Genomic DNA, 21,113 nt, shown 5'->3' on the forward strand with positions numbered 1-21,113 from the left:
TAAACTCTTGAAGATCGCAGCCAAAGTTCCACTCCCTTTGTCTGTTGCAATGTTGGCCTTTGGACAAATGCATTTATACAAAGTACCACACTTTGTAATGTTTTCTCTTCTTCTACATGTGCTGTGTTGTATTGTGTAACGTTCGTTATACATAGAAGAACAGTGCAGCCTAGAAACTTAACACTGGAGATGGGGCAAATTTCAACAAAGAAATGCCTAGATTAATATCATCAGTAGTTTACATTATGTGGGAAAGAGGACAGAACTGTGAATACTTTATGAAAAGTTTGTGGTTCTGTTCATGTTGCTTAGAAAGCTTTTCATGGTGTTTATTTCCTGACTGAAAATTAAGTGAATTAACTGTGTGTGTAAGCACATAAATCATATCAGTGTAACATCTCAATACTCTGTTTGCCTTGTACACACTTTGATATTTCACGATACTACTTTGTTGAAACAGACTTTTTTTTACTCACTATGCCATGCAGTGCGTATGTTCTGAACTTGCATCTCTTGCAGGTCTAACTTATGCTGGTTAAAACTCAATACATTGCAAGCACACTGTGACTATCACAAAAACTACACAGCCAAGTATACTTTTAATCATTTTATGCTACATTTAAAAGCTGCCACAGTTGTGTCTAGACAAACTAGAATGTACTGCTTATATAGAACTGTTATTTCTATCAAATCATTTGTTCAATCAGTGTGAGTTGAACATTTGTGAGATTACTGAGAGTCTTACACATTTTACTTTTTGTGAGAGTGAGAAAACAACAATATTCTGTGTAGCTTTCTATTCAGGAAGGATACTAGCAGATTCATAAACAATTTGCTGTAATGTTGTTTTAAAACATTGTCAGTTTTCTCTGGAATTTTGTCAATTCTGAAATTACTCCTTGGACCTTGTCCGTATGTAGAAGCTAGCAAACACTGAAGTATGGTGTGAGTTTACAGTGCAGTTGCTGTAACACACTGTTTCCAAGTAGAAAGGCAGGTTTTTCTCCTATCGTAAATGGAGAATCAACCGTCTCATAATAAATGTCCATACATTAAATTAACATGGAATAGTTACAACACCGTAAATTCATGCCCTGCTAACTTCCTCACGTGGACAAACTCTTAGTAATAGTGGGAAATACTGACCATCATTATTAGCTCTGTATAAAGTATTATCTTAGTGCCTAGATGCTACAGTGACTGCCATTTATAATAAAGCCTGAAATAGCTATGTGTAAGGAATTCTGTCCCCTGGGTATGTGTTTCGTCAACAGAAAAGATCCCGGTAGCCATTAGGTTAAAATGATGTATTGATTCTGTGTAGAGATGAGCCTACTACTTGCTTCTGTGTTTGCTGTCTCTGCTCTGTCCAAGATACCTGTTATCTTCACATGGAAATCCTAGACCAGTCAATCAAGTATATTCTTGGTGTAGTAGTACAGCCAGCCTGACCCATTAATTTTATCGTATCTCATTAATCTTGCCTAAAGTGCCTCAGTTAGTTCTAGCGTGTTGTTAGGGTCAATTCATTTGAGCTGGCTGGAAAGACTTAATTCACCCAGTGACTTTCCGAAATGAAGGACAAATGTGAAGTAAGCACATGTTTTGTCTGCTTGTATCCAAGTCAGCAGTTCAAGTTATCACTAAGTCATTAAAACTGCTTTAACTGAGTAAGACTTACTGTAGTTAACAAAACCACTGTCACTGTTATCAGTAATCTGTGTGCTGGTATTCTAGTCTTAACCTTTTTTAAAAAAGGTTAGATTATACATAGTGTTTGTAAATCAGAAAAGTTATTTGAATAGATTATATCTTGATACTATCTAATCAAATGTATGCTACAGTATATGTATATAAGATAATTTGTGTGTCTAAATGTACTTGTAGCTAAATCCACCAGCTGGTTTAACCTAAAAATTGCTGTTCAGACATGGAACAATAGTTTTTCTACTTTCAAATGGCTGTGAATGAAAGATGGTGGCACAACTGCATCGGAGCTGGTAAAAGGCCATCTGTGACGTGCAGGATCTGATTTCTGTGGAAGATCATTTTCCTTGGCCTTCATGGTCCTTTTGGCTTACTACTGTATTTTACTTCTGATTTTGTTTTGCCATCTTAATGGGCTCTTTATGCACGAATCCATTTGTTGGAGCTGTTGGTAGAATAAAATAATAATCAGAAAAGGAGAGCAAACAGTCTCTGCATGTAGTAGCTTTGATAGCTTCCAACATCTGCCACAATGTGAAACTTACTGAATTACAGCAGCATAGAATAACACCAATTTTTTTATTCAATTATATTTTTAAAGCTGGGAATTGTATTGATAGTTATCGTTCTTCATGAAACAGGTTACAGAATCTTGCATAGATTCCTACTGATTGGAGGTAGGAATAGACATAATCCTGAGTCTGAGATCCCACTTGACAGAATTTACCTCATCTCCCTCAATGCTCCCTTTTTTTTTTCCAGAGATGGTTTACCTTCACTGGGGGAAGGAGGGGAAGTCTTACTGCTACTTTGGATTTATATGCATTCTGTCATTTGCTAGATGAAAACTTCTTGGAGATGTGCATCTGGATTTTGCAGTGATTGTGGACTGTGTAACTTCAGCTGTTTGAGACATTAGGTGTCTAATCCCAACTAGATTTTCTATATAATCAGTGGAGGGGGGTAAGATTAGAACAAGTCCAGAGAACAATTAATGCCATTCTAAGAGAGGATTAATTATCCTACTTGCCATTCTGAAAAGGACAAGATTTTTATAAGTCTAAAATTCTTTTTCAGGTAAAATACAATGATTTTGTTGTCACTTTTGGAGAAGAGGCTTCTGTTATGCACATCTCTAGTTCTGCCACTGTTCACAATTATAATCTCAGCAGAAACATAGGCTAACCCAATATAAATACTTTTAATTGCCAGTATGCGAAAGTGTAAATATTACTGAAATATCCATTGTTATGAGTAGGCTGCATTTATAAAACAGCATTTGGCAAGTATATTGTAATGTCTCTTAGTACCTTTAACTAAATTAAAATTCCAGTTTATTCTTCAAGTTTTAGATTATCTAGACTGTGTGGGAGATGATCAAGACACAAATTAACTTGTAATGGATTAGACCTCTGCTCTATAAGGGAAGATTTCTATTAACATGCAGACCCAAATTCTGTTGTTCTCTCCTTTTTCAGAAGTGGAGGTATTAATTTTACAAAACCACTGTTCTTCATCCAGGTGGATGTTCACCACGTTTAGATGGATATTGTGCCACATAATCAAGAATTTAGGTTGAGATTAAGCCACCATTTTTTGGCTTGTACCTCAGGATGCATTCAAAATAAGAACTATTTGTGTGGCTCTCTTCTAACATTTTTATAAGCTATCAGAAAATGAATAAAAAAACAGGGTAAGAAACTAGAGTACCAAATGTCACTAATTTTAAGTACAGCATATATATACAGCAGAATCTTTCTTTGGCAGGGGCAGGGGGAGATTTAATGAGAAGCTTTTAGTGACATCTCCATACCCTGAATTGCTCTTGAAGTCTATAATCTTTTCTGGTTGATGTGTTCAAACATGTATTCCTCATAGTCTTACCACGCTGCAATCATAATAGCTCTACACCTGTAGCTAACAGTTCATAAAAGGTCTATATTTGTCTGGTAAGGAAAAACTGTTACCTCTTAACTGGAATTAACAAATGTACCTTGAAACTGAATGAATGAATGTTGTCCAAAGGTGGTATTTTCATTTTTGATTTAAAAGTTGGTTGTGGTATGTCATGTTTCAGCATCCCCCTGTTAAAAGGGGGATTTGGTGGGGGGGGGGGGTGGTTGGTTTTGTTGTTGTTGTTTCAAAAAAAATTGCAGTAACTGGAATTTAAGTTAATACTATTTCTAATATTTAGAGTTCTGCTCTGATTTTGGTTTTGAGTGAGCTGATACAGGTAGCAATTCATTCCAAAATATTAATTTGCTAAGTTTTAAAACAAACAAATAACACAACAAAACCCTAAACAGTGTAGCAGTAATATATTGCAGAAGACATAGAGACTGCCTGTATGTCTAAGTGAACTTTTCAACTATAACCTAATTGGGCTACCTTTAAAGTCAGTGTTTAAAAAAATAAAATAAAATGTATTGATACTTAAAAAAACCAAAAAGCATTGTTGCATACCTTGGTCTTTGATACGAAATCTAATTTTCCATGTGTTTGCCAGTAACAAGGTTAGGAACTCGTTGCTTGACTTTTTTCTGAAATCTGACACATCTGCTTCTAAGCTTTGACACCACAGAATAAAGTTGATTATGTGCCTGTGAATAAATGTAAGCATTTGAAAAGCTTTCATCTGATCAAGTTTATTTCAATACAGTGATGAGTGTGTTTAGACTTTTGTGTTATACTGAGAAAAAAACAGCCATTTACAGACCTTCAATACTCTGAGTTACTGAAAATGTTTTTGGAAGCGGTTATAGTGTCTGTACAATAATTGTGCTGCTGTTTTAAGTCACTAAGCTACTAGAAAATTGTTAGCTGTAAAACAGACTAAATTCTTAATGCTAATTTTCCATATCATAGAATCATAAGATGCTTCGGATTGGAAGGGACCTTTACAGGTCATCTAGTCCAACCCCCCTGCAAGAGCAGGGACATCTTTAACTAGACCAGGTTGCTCAGAGCCCTGTCCAACCTGACCTTGAATGTTTCCAGGGATGGGGCCTCCACTACCACTCTGGGCAACCTGTTCCAGTTCATGATGAATGTTAGTCACTTAATTTACAGCTTTGACTCTTTGCATCTTTTTTTTCTGGGACATAATCAAGCTAGTTTTTATAAGCACTTAGCACTGTACTGTAAAAGGTTTTAAAACTTTCATCACCATTCCTTTAGGGGAGACATACTTTTGTCAGCAAAGCTACATGCTGCTCTTCTATACCTCTGGAAATGTGTGCCAATAAATGACAATTGAAAACAGATTCATTTTTATGTTAAAGTAAAATAGTTTTACTACCTTTTTTTAGACCCAGAACTTTAAGCTAGTATTCATAATAGAATCCTTAACATCTCTAAAAGTTTATTGGAAAACCTTTTACAAATAGTATATTTTCTGATGTATATTCTTATTTATGGAGGAATGTATTCAAAGCTTTTAATCAGCTCATTTATCTCAAAGCTTAAATAAAATCTATAAAAATTCTATAGCTCTTGCTTAAGCAAATCTGCCCAGCACCTCAATTTTTCAGGTATCTAAGCACATAATTGCCTCAAATGTGTGCTTTTTGCCTTGTAGCATGAAAGCCTGAGTCAAAGCTGTGATGCTTTGACTTTAATTTTGCTTAAGATTTAGGGTCTCATTCTGCATTCTGAAATGCAGACAGATTTTGCCACTCATGCTGTCATAAACAAATCTTGTAAGCATGGCCTCCGTACAGCTATTGGCAGGTTGTGGTCTAGATTCTGTAGGAATCTGTGTGGTATCAGAGCTCATTTTGTGTCTGTAAAAGTCAGGAATGGCACACACAAACTTGTTATTTTGTGGCATATCATTCCAGTTCCTCCTTCCATACGCAGTTAGCCTTGGTTTGCAGTATCCTTCCGTTGTAGTAGAAACTATTACTGTTCACGGTAATAGTAGGCACTGTGACTGACCTAGTGAAGCTAGACAGCAGCTGGCCTGTAGCCTGTTGTTCTATTGAAGTTTTGCATGTTTGTTGAAATACCAGCAAAGACTTTTTTCCCTCCAACTTACATGATTTCAGGGTATATATATTAAGTATCAAACGTGCAAGTGTGTTGATGTTTAGTTTTTATAAAATGCTGAGTGCACTATTTTGGGATCAATTCAGGCTTCAGTATTTTCCACTTACATCACTTTGAGTGTGAAAACAGTATTTCAGACTGCAGCACCTGACAACTGAAATATTTTACAGAAGTCTACAAGTAGTAGATGTGACACACATAATTAGAGTGCCAGACCAAAACTGAAATGTGAAATACCTCACTGTGACTTTAAATTTGTAGCTTTCTAGAGCAAAAAAAATACTGTGCCTTAAACCAGTAAATGAATACACTCTAACTGTAGCCTGTGGACTTCTGTAGCCTTATATTTGATTTTTGAAATTGACCAAAAATATTTGTGTGGATCATACTGAAACTTGATTTGGGGAAAATGCTTTTAAAAAAATATTTTGACCCCCTTTTACTATGCTTACAGAAATGAAGATTTATGACAAGTACAGTATATTTGTTGTTTGGAATCACACCAACCAAAGTCAGAAAGCTTTAGCTGACCTTAATTTCTCAAGTCTTTCTATTGTGACAAAAAAAAATAAGGAAGGAAAACTAGTCTCAGATATCTCTCTCAACTTTGAAGTCTGTGTCTCAAATTCTTTTTAAAAATCTTGTTCTTTCGTTTCTTCAAAATAAAAAAAAAATCTAATTGTAATTTAAGTAAAACATTGTATTTAAGCCATCGAGTATCAATATCTACGCCAGTGTGAGAAGAAAACTAGATGGGAGTGGGGTTGGTTGGTTGTGTTAAAGCTCCAGAAGTTTTGAATAATGAACATCACTTATTACAATGAATATTTAGGAAAAATATTCATGTATAAAATCCTGAAAGGTGTTTTGGGGAAAAAAAAAAGGTTTATACATTCTGTTTTTCACAATTCATTAAAGAAAACCAGAAATAGTCAAGATCTTAAAATCTTGTTTTGATATAGTAGAAGGATTTCTTATGTATATTTTTTAATATGAAGAGCTCAGGAAAAGCCACCACTGGCTTTCCTTATGCGTCTCTACAGGATTCTTTGTATGTTTTGAACAAATCCCCCCCGAATTCTGACTTCCCCCCCCCCCATATTATTGGTAGTATGTAACACTGAATCTTGAATAAAGATGCCATCTCAAAGCTTATCATTGGACTGTGGATATTTAGATATGCACACAAAAAGACTGCATGTCAGCTGATCACAGTTATTGTTTGAAGCAATACAAATGAAAGTTATTAACCTTCTTTTATTGAGAACTAACTTGAACCTGGCTCCCACAATGCTGCTGATGCTGTGGCACAACAGATAACATGCACTTTTTGTGTCTTCCCTGCTACTTCCTTCTGTATGTTAGTTTAGGACTTTTAAAACTTTCATTCCAGTCACATAACTTTCTCTTCTTTCTTTTGTGATGATGATGTTTCAGTAATCCTAGCCATTGTTGATTTCCTAGGTGCAGGAATATTCTAGTATTAAAATCACTGAGAGGGCAGAACTACCTTTAAGGCCTTTATATATGGTGATTAGTCTAGAAAAACTGTGTAATCTAGGCCTAGTAACTTTATTCCCTACTTACCTTTCAAATGTTTTGCCAAGCACAAAGACAGAATAATGTTGGCCAAAGTACCTGTTTTGGGTAATTGAGGGGGAGGGAGGGGGCTGTTGTTTGTTTGGTTTTAAGAGGACTTCAAACTTTGAAGAACACATGTAATTTTTGGAAAAATCTATCACTTCACAAGCAACCTGTCTTACATGGTTTTTTTAACTCTTCCTCTGTTTTCAGTTCTTATATAGCTAGTGTAAATCTGGTGGTGTAGGTGGAGCTAATTCTTAATAGTTACAGGTTTCTAGAGATGTTGACAGGGTCTTATCTATAAATGTTTGAATAATGCTATAATAAATTATTGTGCTTATTAAAATGTTTATAACTGAATTCTCAGATACAGATCATGCAATGTGTGATAAGCTTTGGCAAAGTCCTTGTCTTGTGAGATGCTGAGAAAACCTTGGAGAATAGGTATCTTCAGCTAATGTTGAAATTGCTGAAAGCTGAAATCTCATAATCTTTAAAAACTGTGCTTTTAGATACTGGTACTTTTTTGTTGAAGTTGGGGCAACTTGAGTGGGAGCTACTCTGGAATGTTCATATTTTGTCTTATGGGTTCCCTGTTTGCAGTGTGTACTTCACTTTTTTTTTTGGCCTTTTTTTTACCTTTTTTTTTTACCTTTTTTACCTTTTTTTTTACCAAGTGTGCATGACTTACAGTACACTGTATAGCATATGCTCTGCTCAATAAACACGTCTGTATATTTTTGTATGGTGTTCTAACATGGTTGCATTAGTACAAATGGTTGTAATTCACAAAAAATGCCACTTACCAGTCATACTCTGTAGAGTGGTGTGAATGTTACCTGTACTTCTGTTGTACAAACACGCTAATGAGTGTTGTGATGAACATTTGCCTTTAGTCTTTGCTCAGGTAATCATGTGGAGCAGTTTGGTGCTTTTCCTTTTAACTTGTAGTACTTGGGATTCTAAGCAGAAAATAAAAGCGGTGAACAAAAGCACTGTGGTTAGAGCAGTACTTTCAGTAACAGACACTTTTTTCACATCTCAAGTAGAATACAATAAAGATCATACCTGATGAAGCTTGTCTCAATATCTTAACTCATGCGCCTTAGGCTGTTACACCTGCCTTGCTATCATGAATGGGAAATGCAATAAAATGGAAAACGTTTGGTGAATAATATAGTTTATATAGACCATCATATGTATAAAACTTGTTCTCAGCTAAACTGATTCATTTTAAATTTGCCTTTTGTTCTAGAACAAGATTTTTACCTTTTCGAAGTAACTTGCATGAAACTGAACAAGCAATGCTATAAGCATTTTCAGCTTCAGTGCAATTTAATTCAAACATACATGAATATTACTTACTGTGCCATAAAGGCTATATAATTAGTATAGCCACTCTCAAAAGATTCGATTTACTGAAGATGTGTGTCTATATACATAATTTGTGAAGAAAACCTAGTGCTTAAATTTGGTTGCACTAAAAAGGCAGCACACTGACATCTGGCTTGGAAAGCATTTGTTAAACTAGCTCCTGTTCTCAAAGGAGGATGCAATTTTGTCCAATCAGTATAACTATACCAACAGTATTTTAATATGAATGTGTTCCACTTAGGTTTGACTTTCACTGAAGGAAAGAGCTATAATGAAATTATCTTAAAAAAAACCACCAAAAACCCCACATTAAGATGAGCACTACAGCTAAACAGACTTTTACCTCAAACAGTTTCTCAAACACTTTTAGCTCAGGAAGCAACAATACAAGTTTGTAGGGATTTTTTTTTAAGACAGCTCACAGAAAATATATGCTAATTGAATCTCTTGCATATCTGCATACTTCATCAGTCAACCAAACTGCCTGAATTCCTACAGCAAAAAAACTTGTTTCAGATTTACACATGACTTTCGTATGTTTTACTAGCTGAATACACTGCATATCCCCCAGTTTTTTCTTTCTAAATAAATCAAATTAATAAAAGAATTGGGGGGGGGGGGGAAGGATGGAAGAAAACTGCCTCCTGTTCTGGCCTTTTTTTTTTTTTTTAATAAGCTAAATAAGGAACTGAAATCTAATCCTGAAGTGTAAATCAAGCCTTTTCTCCTTCCTGCCATTTCCTCTAGAGGAACATATTCCTACTTCTGGTTGATTTAGAAGGTAAATTATGCACAAAATTAAACTAAAAATAAGTGTCTACCTAGAAAATCAACAAAGAAAGTTCCCTTACATTGGGGCCTGCCTTTTTACAAGTTTTTCTATTGTTACTGCTGTTCTGGTTCTTGATGAGCCTACGATCTGGAAGTTGTCTATTATGAAAAGTAATTGATGGGTTTTGATAGATTTTCTTGTGTGTGTGTGTGTGAAACTTTTTTTTATTCCAAGTCTGTAGAACAATATACAAGCTGGATAAGTTGACTTATATTTTTATATGTTACTGCAGTCGTGAAAATAACACTGCTAGGATTTTCTTTACTGTGTTGGTAATGATGTTTGTATGTCCACAACTTTGCCTGCCTGGTAGGGTGGTGTTAGGTTTTATTTTGCTTTCAAAATTTAAACCAAAGAAAGATGTAAAGCTTCTAGTCAGAAATAAATATCAATAATCTGGAGTGAGATAATGGCCAAAAATCTTTAGTTTTAACATGTCTATTTAGAGATATATTTTATGTGATACTAACTAAAGTATCATCTAAATAGTGGAGAGAAGAGTATAATGAAATTATAACAAAAAAATCACAGAATCATATAGGTTGGAAAAGACCTTAAAATCATCGAGTCCAACCGTAAACCTAACACTGCCAAGACCACCACTACACCATGTCCCTAAGCACCTCATCCAAACGTCTTTTAAATACTTCCAGGGATGGCGACTCAACCACTTCACTAGGAAGCCCCTTCCAATGCTTGATAAACCTTTCAGTGAAGTAAAATTTCCTAATATCCAGTCTAAACCTCCCCTGGTGCAACTTGAGGCCATTTCCTCTTGTCCTATCGCTAGTTACTTGGGAGAAGAGACCGACCCCCCCGCCCCCCCCAACCTCCTTTCAGGTAGTTGTAGAGAGCAATAAGGTCTCCCCTCAGACTCCTCTCCTCCAGGCTAAACAACCCCAGTTCCCTCAGCCGCTCCTCATAACACTTGTGCTCCAGACCCTTCACCAGCTTCGTTGCCCTTCCCTGGACACGCTCCAGCCCCTCAATGTCTCTCTTGTAGTGAGGGGCCCAAAACTGAACACACTATTTGAGGTGCGGCCTCACCAGTGCTGAGTACAGGGGCACGATCACTTCCCTAGTGCTACTGGTCACGCTATTTTTGATACAAGCCAGGATGCCATTGGCTTTCTTGGCCACCTGGGCACACTGCTGGCTCATATTCAGATGGCTGTCAACCAACACCCCCAGGTCCTTCTCTGCTGGGCAGCTTTCCAGCCACTCTTCCCCAAGCCTGTAGCATTGCATGGGGTTGTTGTGACCCGAGTGCAGGACCCAGCACTTGGCCTTGTTGAACCTCATACAATTGGCCTTGGCCCATCGATCCAGCCTGTCCAGATCCCTCTGGAGAGCCTTCCTGCCCTCAAGCAGATCAACACTCCTGCACAACTTGGTGTCATCTGCAAACTTACTGAGGGTGCACTCGATCCCTTCATCCAGATAATGATATTAAACAGAACTGGCCCCAACACAGAGCCCTGGGGGACACCACCTGTGACCGGCCGTCCACTGGAGTAAACTCCATTCACCACCACTCTTTGGGCCCAGCTGTCCAGCCAGTTCTTTACCCAATGAAGAGTACACCCGTCCAAGCCATGAGCAGCCAGTTTCTCCAGAGAATGCTGTGGGAAACTGTGTCAAAGGCTTTACTCAAGTCTAGGTAGATAACATCCACAGCCTTTCCCTCATCCACTAGGCGTGTCACCTTGTCATAGAAGGAGATCAGGTTGGTTAAGCAGGACCTGCCTTTCCTAAACCCATGCTGGCTGGGTTTGATCCCTTGGTTATCCTCTACATGCCGTGTGATGGCACTCAGGATGATCTGCTCCATCAGCTTTCCCCATACCGAGGTCAGGCTGACAGGCCTGTAGTTCCCCGGGTCCTCCTTCCGGCCCTTCTTGTAGATGGGCGTCACATTTGCTAATCTCCAGTCAACTGGGACCTCCCTAGTTAGCCAGGACTGCTGGTAAATGATGGAAGGGGGCTTGGTGAGCACTTGTGCCAGTTCCTTCAGTACTCTCGGGTGGATCTCATCAGGCCCCATAGACTTGTGAATGTCTAAGTGGTGCAGCAGGTCACTAACCATTTCCCCCTGGATTACGGGGGCTCCATTCTGGTCCCCGTCCCTATCTTCTGACTCGGGGGGCTGGGTACCCAGAGAACAATTGGCCCTACTATTAAAGACTGAGGCAAAGAAGGCATTAAGTACCTCAGCCTTTTCCTCATCCTTGGTCACTGTGTTCCCTCCCCCGTCTACTAGGGGCTGGAGATTCTCCTTAGCTCTCCTTTTGCTGCTAATGTATTTGAAGTAGTATTTTGTGTTGTCTTTTACAGCAGTAACCAGATTGAACTCTAGCTCGGCTTTGGCCCTTCTAATTTTCTCCCTGCACAGCCTTCCTACACCTTTGTAGTCCTCCTGAGTTGCCTGCCCCTTCTTCCAGAGGTCATAGACTCTCCTCTTTTTCCTGAGTTCTAACCAAATCTGAGCAGCTTTGAGATGAAGAATGCTATGAAATAAGGCCAAGGTAAATTAGCATAGGCCTCCTTGCAGGCTTTGTCTTAGTTTCTAGTCTGACAGGAGGATATTGACTGCTGATAAAATCAGGGTAGGAAAGCAACACTTCCATTAAAATGTTATGATTTTGGATCTTGAAACAGACCTTACTTTTCTCTCTCTCCAGCATCAAGAAAATGATCCATATCTCATCTTGCTTGAAAACCATTCAACCAGCTGCAATTATCTGTTAGTCACCATTCTAGAGATATGGCTAATTACTTTTAATTAGAAGTAATATTTTGATACAGCTCTGCTATCTCTGCTGGGAATTGTTTTAAACTTATTATATGCTTACCACCAATTTTCTGCAATATGGCTTGGGGAAGAGGAATTTGCAGTGCACTGTTCGATAGCAACAGGTCTTAAGAGTATTAAGGATGAAATTCTCAAGGGTCTTTATGTCATGGATGGAAATGGAATCATTACTGTATTTTTGAACTCCTGCTAACGTCATTGACACCCACCTACAGTCCACTAGAAATATAAGTGCAGAGATCAGTTTGTTCACAGATTACAAGGAGACTAACCAAGAAGGGGCAAGCCAGAGCCAAATTCACGGGTAAGCTTTATTTTAAAGAACGTGAAGGGGAGAATTATTTCTTCTTTTTTTTTCCCCCCCTCGAATCAAGTTGTGAAATGGGTCTCTAGTGTATTATGCCAGGCTGTATTATTATTGCACTTTATTAATATATGTAGTACACTTTCATTTCATGCAATTTTAAAAACTGAGTTATCTGGGTCTCAAGCCATATTTTTGCATTCTCCTTGGAGCACACAAAGATCTTGATGCTATAACTAATCAGCCAATGAAAATGTCTGTATGTAATAACAAATGTAAGTTTACAAATGTAAATATTTTGTGTTAAATGTCATACTAGTCCCTCTCAAAAAGAGAATCCAGTGTCTAGAAATAGCTTTGGTATGGGAAACACTTCTTTAGAATAATTTGTTCTTCCTAGTACATTAGTACTAGGAAAACCAAAAAAAGTTGATAGCACACGGATGTAATCTGCAGTAGGCAGATTTTCCTTGCCATGGATAAATTATTTTCAGCACTCCACTGGATTGTCATGCTTGCTCTATTTGTTACCAGTGACAGCTCTGTAGGACTTAAGGAGTCTGGTTCGTTGTCCTTCTTACAGATAGTCTGTTCATCTCTTCAACATGTGGAAAGTGGTGCTCCTGGGTCTCTATACAGTATTGGCTGTGAGAGGATTGGCAAGGGGTGCTCCTTTCCAACCAGAAGAAAAATGGAAACCTCTCGATAACCCTAGAAACAGAGACCTGGTAAGGAAATGCTGCAAGAAAGATAGCCTAAGTTTTGTGGTGTTTTTTTTTTCCATTATGAAAATGTTTATCTTCTAAATTTAAAGGTAAGAGGGGTCCATTAAATGTAGTATTAGTAACTGTGCACTTGGTATAGTCAATAACCACAACTAGATGAGCATTCTTCAGTCAAGATGTACCCCTTAACTGAAGAGACATTCTCGGTGCGCAGTAGTGCATAAAACTTCCTTATATATCCACCCAGCAGCTTTAGTTTTTAAAAATATATTTTGATTTTACAACCACATGTTCTATGAAACAGAAGAGGAATTATTATTATGTTTCTCTCAAAAGTGTACTCTGATTGGATGTTGTTTCATCTTCTGGAAGTACAAATAAGTTTGCATCTGACATGTTGTTGTGAATAGTGTCTAAAGATCTGAAAGTTAATTACAGCTAAGAAAATACCCTCAAGAGAACATTTGCAAGACCTTATAGGGAATTTGTGAAAGCAAAAAAAAAATCAGTTTCCCACAATTTTTCCTCACTGTTTTAAGCAGCATTAATTTCTACTTTTAAGCGATCTGAGGGGCCAGTTCAAATCAATTGCCCACTGTTGCTAACTCTTAGAGAACATTTCTCTTAGAGAAATGTGTAACAGAACTGTACTGTTTGCTCTCAGCAAGGGTTTTGCTGTGCCTGTTTTATAAGGAATACAGCTTGAATCCTCTGTGGTTCAGTGGGGAGCACAGATGAGCAGTAAATGGTGGTCTTTCAACACCACGTAAGGTGTACAAGTCATGGATGGAGTGGACGTATCTGAATTATATTGCCCATATTGTACCAGTTTATGATCAAAATAGAGGATATCATCCCACACAGGAACAAATATTACATCTACTTTGTGGTCAGTATAAATAATCAGTCTCCATTGGGCATGCTCTATTTTCACATATGCAATATGTTCAGTTTTTCAGAACGCTCCAGGCTTATTTTTCGGGCAGGGGTCTTGACCTCAGAAAGTTCCCAGCTACTTTCACTATGAACAATGAAGGACCAAGGCCTGTCATGTTCTACTCAGATCCTATTGCTTCTGCATTTGCAGATTATGAAGAAAGGAAAAATTCTTTTCCAAATTATTTCAAAGGCTGAAAGATGCTGCTGACCAAGGTAAAAGAGGATACCTTTTTGTCTAATGTTGTTACATGTAACCAAGTGAAAGATTTGGATTCAAGTGATTCTCGGTTCTGTCTGAACTATAGAACCAACTTCTTTTTCAGAAGAAATTAAAAATGTAGTACCTTAACTCTTGCCTGAAACTGGTTTAAAATTGTTGAGGTAGAGATTTATGAGGTATTTACTACTTTGGTAAAATAACACATGGTGCTTGTGCAGAGCTATATAGACCATGCTATTTTTTCTCCTTTCTTCTTTTTCTCCCCTTTTTCACATGGAGAAGAATTCTGAAAATGTACAGATAATTGAGAATGCAGGTTTTATTTAAGTAATTGATATCAGTAAAATTATAAATTGACACTAATGGTTTCCTGTGATATATGTATATTAAGAAAATTAATTTAGACATAAGACATTGCACTAACAAAGCATACATTATCTTTTATGTCTTTGTCCATTCATGCTGTTTTCCCTATTTCTACCACTAAAATTGAAGGTTGATAAAAGGATTGCAAACTTACTCACATCTCTCCATAAATATGAAATAAAATAGAAGTGGGTCAAGCTTGCATTATTAATAAATCCAGCCTCAATTTATAGCTGGTACTTCTCAACTATTTTATCTATGCATAACCATACTCTAACAAATAAATCCTTTCATATCTTATTTTGAGAGTCAGTGAATACTGGCAATTCTGAGGAAAGGTAAATAATTGTTTTCTCCCATTTCACAAATAGTTGAAGATTTTAGTAAGATTTGAATCTAAGTATTTTGGTGATTTACTCAATATCTTAAAGAGATTAATTTGTAATCAATATTCAGCTTAGGATTTCTAGCTCTGTTCTGCTCTCTGCCTGCTTAACCACACCTCTTTTTGTAATCAAAAGTGCAGCTCCACTATTCTTATTATCATGAATCATAAGGAAGACTGCACTCAAATTTTAATGCTAAGTTCTCTTTTTGCCAAGTTTTTGTGTCAGGAAAAAAAAAATTGCACCACACAATGAGTATAATGCATGACAAATAAATGAAAAGGGACTTTAGGAGGGATGCTGCAGCTCTACTGTAAGTTACAGCAGCAGTGAGAAAATGACTGGTGGAAGTAATTTGTCCATCATAATTCAGGATGATGACGGTGGCTCTTTTCAGCGTTCAGAACTGTTTTCTGGAAGTAGCGGTCTGCTGCGCTCAGTTGGGGTATTTCAGCCAGTGTTGCCAGGTCTTGGTTTGGATCATACCCTGGTTGTATATAAATATTTCTGTATTTGTCTCACATCCTTTCTTTTTCTCTTTTTCAGGCATTAACTTTTGAACTTCATGCAAAGTGGTAACCTTCACAGCAAAATACTGCTTTGATTTTTTAACTGTTACCTGACTATTTAAAATTTTCCTCACTATCATAGTTTTTACCTATGGAATCTGATGTCATGCTGTAATTAGCAATTAGCTGTCTATTGACAAATGTGTGAGGTTTGGCTACTACACTTTGCCCAGCAGAATTGTGTTTGTTTAAACGTGAATAAACAAGGCGTGCAACAGTGTGCTTTTAACTACCACTACGTGTCTTTGTTCGAAACTGGTAAATAAATGTTACCTTTCGGTTTATTAGAACTGGACCTCAGAAGGTGTTTTGCAGTAATTTTTCAGCTACTCTTTTATCAGAAGTCTTCTAGTTTCTTGGGAGACTGAAGTCCGCGGGGAGATTGCCGCGCCGCCAGGCACCGGTCCCAGGGCCCCGATGGCTGCTGGTACCTCACCCCCCGCCCCTCACCCCCATTTCTGACCGTGCCCCCGTCCGTAAGTCATCTGCACGATCGCTGTATACGTATATGAAGTTAAGAAACCCTCCTCGTGTAAACATAAGGCCCGTTTCTGGGAAAACAGAAGACAATCGGACGTGTACGGTGAGGTCGGTAACCGAGCAGCTCTCCCGTCCCTATGCCGCTGGCTCCTCCGAGGCAGCGAGCACAGCAGCAGCGCCTACCGCCGCGGCTCCCCGCCGCCCCCCGAGCTCGGGAGCCCCTCCAGCCCACACCACGTCGGCTCCCGCTGCCACGGGGCGATGCTTCCCCTGCCCCACGGCGGCCGGGCCGTGGCGGGGCGGAACTCGTGCGTGAGGGCGCGGGGAGGGGCGGGCGCCATAACGGGAGGGACCCGCGTCCTGCCCTGAACAAGGTTCCCCTGCGGCGGCCGCGGCTGCTCCCGCTCCCGGGTGGTGCCGGCGCGATGTCGGGCTTCAGCCCGGAGCTGATCGATTACCTGGAGGGGAAGATCTCCTTCGAGGAGTTCGAGCGGCGGCGAGAGGAGCGCAAGAGCCGCGAGAAGGTCAGTCTGCCCCGCCTGACAGCCCCGCGGCCCGGCCGGCCCGCCCGCCCGCTCCCTCCGTGACAGCACCTGGCGGGGCACGGGCCACTTCAGGAGCAGCGTGGCTTCCTCTCTTTTGTCTGTGTGGGCTTGTGTTAAGTGCTGCGGCGCTCAGCTGTTGATTGCTGTGCTCAGCTGTTGATTATGTCTACATAATTGTTAATTTCTGTGCAAAAATTATAGGTAACTTTAATTTGTAAGGGTCATTAGGTACTGGTAGAGGAAGCTGTTCAGGGAGCATACACCTTTCAGAAGTGCAGAATGCAGCATTTTGGTTCATGCCTGTGTGGCTTCCGCCCCTGGACTTGGCAAAAGCTAGTGGCGTTACCTTCAGGCACCATAATGAATTTATTCTTTAGGCTGGAGCAATGAGCAGAAGCAGGTTTTGATAGAAAATAATCCGGCGTCTACTGCTACCGCTCCCCCACCGCCTTCTGCGTGGGATCTAAGGAAGAGATCCAGTTTGACTCCTTTTGGTAATCGTTGTGGCTTCTTGGCAGCAATAAATACAGGGAGACACAGCTTTGTGTCTAAAAACAAGCAGATGAAGGTATTATGAAAAATTCAATATCTTGATTGGAGTGCTGCAGTTAAAATTAACTTTGCCATCTTTATGTCAAAATGCAACTGAATTTCTGTATTTCCTGGTCTTCAGAGAGCAAATTCAGCAGAACTGAGCTGTCATGGAAGGACAAGTGATATCCTAGGGCAACCTTCTTACTGGATTAACAAATACTATTTTGATATTTCATTTTGTGTTTAAAAAGGGAGGCTACTAGAAGGATTTGTCACGAATTTGTGGCTTTTTTTTTAATACGGCCACCTATGTCATCTTACCTCACTGTAATGCCAAACAATCAACAAACTAGTTTCTTCAGTCAAAAGTAATGTGAACAGTCACCATATGAGTCACCTCACATTGATAAGAATATAAATGTCTTGAAAGCAAGTAATGCTGGGCTTTGTTCGTTTAAAAATACAGCGTTTATTCCACCTGTTTCACTAGCAGTGCAAAAGCTGGAAACCTGTGGTCTAAATGCTAATTGTAAATATTAGGCGAAATAAGAATGAGTTATGTTACAAAGCTGATAACTAATATTGGTGGTGTGCATAGGATGGAGAAAATGCATCTGCTGAGGAAAACACCGAAGATGTAGAGGCTCCATCTTCATCCAGAAAAGCGTCCGGGAAATCCCAAAGCCAGGATGAAACTGATGGTAAATGTTAACATAATAATTTCAGTGAAAAATGTACTTAAAAGGTCATTGAAAGCATTTGCTCTTTGACAGATGACTTTTTATAAATACCTGGCTGCTTCTTTTGGACCTGTGGGTATTGAAGCACGTTCTTAGAATGTGTATCTTTGTAGGATGTTCCAAGTCATAGCCAGGGTTTTAACTCTGTTCAATGTTTTTAAGGGGCTGAATCTGGCCAATTGGCCATCTTTTTCTGGGAAACCCTCCATTTTTCCCCTCCTGGCTTCCTAACCATGTGGTCTCAATTATTTACTCTCTCTAAAGTTACAAATAATTTTAAGTTTTTAGCTTGTCTCAAAAAGTCTTCTACCTGTTTTGTTTTGGCTTTTTTCCTGTTAATCTCTTTGCTAGTCTTTTGCCAAGACTTGAATGTTTCAGAATATTTGATTCTGCTTTGTGAGTGTTGCCTTCTTCCATTGTCATCCAAAGTGAAATAAAATAGCTAAACCGAGGAGTTTCTTTTTATCTCTTTCTTTGTGTTTTTTCTCCTGCTCAGTTTTCCTTTGGTCTGTTTAGAGAGCCTGCATTTGTTTCTCTCCTTATTTTCTGCTGGATATTCCTAGCTACAGTTTCCCGGCTGGCTTTCTTTGTGCAGTTACTGGGATGGTAATGTCTCCTTCGGTGCCTTAGCAAAATAAGCTTAACTTCCTTAGGGTTCCTACATAGTGAATGGACTTGCAGGAAGTGGTAGGAGCAGCACTTCTCTCTTTAGTTTGTATCAGTGCTTGTTGATCCCGTGCCTCTGGTTCTGGATTTGAGCTTGGGATTGAGAGTGCTGCAGTCTGTTTCAGACACCTTCTCTTCAGAAGCTGCACTCCATGCACCGGTCAGGGCATATTCTTGTGGGACTGCCAATGCTGTGAGATAGTAAAGTGCAATTTTTGATCTCTTTGTGTTGGTTCTTAGACTCCTCTTGCTACTTTCTCTGCAAATTCTCATCATTCTGTTTGTTTTTTTTTTTTCTTTTCTTAAATGTCAAAAATAGGCCTTAAATTGTCTCACCTATAAAATGTGTGTCAGTAGTGCCTTGATTTTGAAAGTATGGCCAGACCTCATCCTAGAAGGACAGAAAATGAACACTGGAAGTGTGGTTGGAGCCAGATATCTGTGGTTCCTTACTGAACCCTTCTTTTTGCTGATGTGTCTGAAATACTTACAGAGCAGAAAAGAGCAGCTTGGATCCCACCCAGTCTGTTACGTGTTTTTTCATGCACGTCATCTTTAAGAAAAACCATGTCCTGATAGATTTGTGTGATAGTGTTGCTTCTGCTCTTACTACAAAGAACACAGAAGTCTCAAGAGCAGTCAGAATCAAGGAAGCATTGATAATATTTATCACTATTTAAAGAATTGCTATTAGAATCAGACTTAGGATATTCAGAAGAAAAATGTTAGAAAAGGTCATTGTTAAAATCACTTTTGATACACGAATATTCAGAGCTAATCTGCTACAGTCTTCAGATGATTCCTGCAGCCAAGGAGACTGAAATAAAAGGGAAATTAAATTAATAATTAGTTTTTTTCAGATGGGGGGGGAGAAAAGTCTTGATTTTTAGATGCTTAATATCCAAGTCAGAATAAAAATAACCAAATATATCCAAGGCAGGAAAAAAACCCAAAACCAAAAATAACCATAAACTCAGGTATAGTACCCAATTCCCTCTTTTATATAGGCAATACATGATAGATTTATTTTTCAGTCCCAACTTGATACTGTGGTTATTCTTTTATCAAATCTTTAGATGCCCAATCCCCCAGCTGAAACCTTGGAACACTACATATTTTGATATTTTGCATAGATATAGACTTGTGGGAGGTTATACTGGGTTAACTTAGTAATGAAAAGTTGTAATTAAAAAATGTGGAAATTCTTAAAAGTATATGCTTTAAGCATATTTATTTTGGATATATAGCATCATATTCTTATTTATTTTAAAGAATTTTGTTATTTATTTTTCTGGAGAAATGTGAATAATCTGGATTTTGCATTTCCACATGTTAAAAGGTACTTTTTGTCATGGTTACAAGATCTTGTTCTAAATTACTTCTAAAAATTGGTTGCTGCATTATTGTTTAGTATAATTGTCTGCTCACTTAGCCTCTTCAGCTGAAAAGCTTTATTCCATCCAACCAGTTCAGTGCTTGAAAATTGCTTAATATGCTTCTCTTGTATGGATTGAGAAAGATGTTGAATAAACTGTTGCTTCTCTCTGTGTGTTCCTCCATGCTTTCATTTCAAATATCCAAAAAATGTTAGAGGCTGGGGTATACTAAGCATTGGTGATGAATAAGGCAGAGTTTTAAAACCAAGGAGGTCGTTAATAGTTTTTCTACATTTCTACAGGCCTTTTTCTTATAGAATAGCTCTTTCAAGTGGGCTACTAATTATGAAGAATTCCGTTTTCTCTGCACTTGTCCTGATAAGCAGCGTGTACTCTTGATTATATCGTAAACCCTTTTTGCTTCTTTCTCAACCAGGTGAAACTTCAGATGGCGTCAGTAAATCTGTTCATCGGGTCTTTGCATCCATGCTTGGGGAAAATGAAGAGGAGGAGGAGGATGAAGAGGAAGAAGAAGAAGAGGAAGAAGAAACTACTGAGCAACCCACAGCTGGAGATGTTTTTGTGTTGGAGATGGTACTTAATCGAGAGACCAAGAAAATGATGAAAGCAAGTATTTAAACTTTCATGTAACTTCCCTGTGTCCCCTGAAGCATGGTGCGTAAATGCCAGTTTCTGTGTTTTTAGCTACTTGCTGAGAAACTTGCCTGAAAATAATTCCGTGTAGGATACTTCTGCTTCTGTTGGTGTCACCTGTCTTTGTTTTTTAAAAAATTACTGTAGATTACTGTTTGAAAACTCAAAAAAAAAATGAAGTGAGTTTTTCAAGTGTCTGGATTATGTTTGTATTAGATATCAGAGTTACTCTGTCAGTTACGAGAATTAGCAA

At 38.5% G+C, this 21,113-nt stretch overlaps 3 protein-coding genes and 1 long non-coding RNA gene across 10 annotated transcripts in view; 3 read left to right on the forward strand and 1 right to left on the reverse strand.

Moving 5' to 3' along the window:
* PGAP1 (post-GPI attachment to proteins inositol deacylase 1) overlaps nucleotides 1–8,472 on the forward strand; it is a 41,100-nt gene extending 32,628 nt beyond the window's left edge. For all 5 annotated transcript variants that reach the window (XM_072875195.1, XM_072875199.1, XM_072875196.1 and 2 more), the window contains one exon: nucleotides 1–8,472. In XM_072875195.1, the coding sequence (XP_072731296.1) occupies nucleotides 1–139 (139 nt within the window). In that variant the 3' untranslated portion in view covers nucleotides 140–8,472.
* Nucleotides 2,056–16,838, reverse strand: LOC140657730 (uncharacterized). The gene is made up of 6 exons (XR_012044446.1): nucleotides 16,804–16,838; nucleotides 13,192–13,371; nucleotides 8,407–8,461; nucleotides 8,145–8,300; nucleotides 4,171–4,307; nucleotides 2,056–2,152 (listed from the first exon to the last, which is right to left on the reverse strand). It is a non-coding gene; the product is annotated as an uncharacterized lncRNA (long non-coding RNA).
* On the forward strand, nucleotides 12,695–15,988 carry C10H2orf66 (chromosome 10 C2orf66 homolog). The gene is made up of 3 exons (XM_072875204.1): nucleotides 12,695–13,388; nucleotides 14,337–14,537; nucleotides 15,843–15,988. The coding sequence occupies exons 1-2, from the start codon at nucleotides 13,266–13,268 to the stop codon at nucleotides 14,517–14,519; spliced, it is 306 nt and encodes a 101-aa protein (XP_072731305.1). The 5' UTR covers nucleotides 12,695–13,265; the 3' UTR covers nucleotides 14,520–14,537; nucleotides 15,843–15,988.
* GTF3C3 (general transcription factor IIIC subunit 3) overlaps nucleotides 16,694–21,113 on the forward strand; it is a 21,241-nt gene continuing 16,821 nt past the window's right edge. For all 3 annotated transcript variants that reach the window (XM_072875201.1, XM_072875202.1, XM_072875203.1), the window contains exons 1-3: nucleotides 16,694–16,869; nucleotides 18,023–18,125; nucleotides 20,643–20,833. In XM_072875201.1, the coding sequence (XP_072731302.1) occupies nucleotides 16,771–16,869; nucleotides 18,023–18,125; nucleotides 20,643–20,833 (393 nt within the window). In that variant the 5' untranslated portion in view covers nucleotides 16,694–16,770. The remainder of the gene's footprint in view (nucleotides 16,870–18,022; nucleotides 18,126–20,642; nucleotides 20,834–21,113) is intronic.

The sequence above is a fragment of the Ciconia boyciana genome, chromosome 10, assembly GCF_034638445.1.
Source record: "Ciconia boyciana chromosome 10, ASM3463844v1, whole genome shotgun sequence".
In the NCBI taxonomy this organism is placed as follows: domain Eukaryota; kingdom Metazoa; phylum Chordata; class Aves; order Ciconiiformes; family Ciconiidae; genus Ciconia; species Ciconia boyciana.

Coding starts and splice junctions, on each gene's coding strand:
- C10H2orf66 (XM_072875204.1), top strand. CDS start 13,266: ATGTGGAAAGTGGTGCTCCTGGGTCTCTATACAGTATTGGCTGTGAGA. Junction 13,389..14,336: donor ACCCTAGAAACAGAGACCTG/GTAAGGAAATGC, acceptor CAATATGTTCAG/TTTTTCAGAACGCTCCAGGC.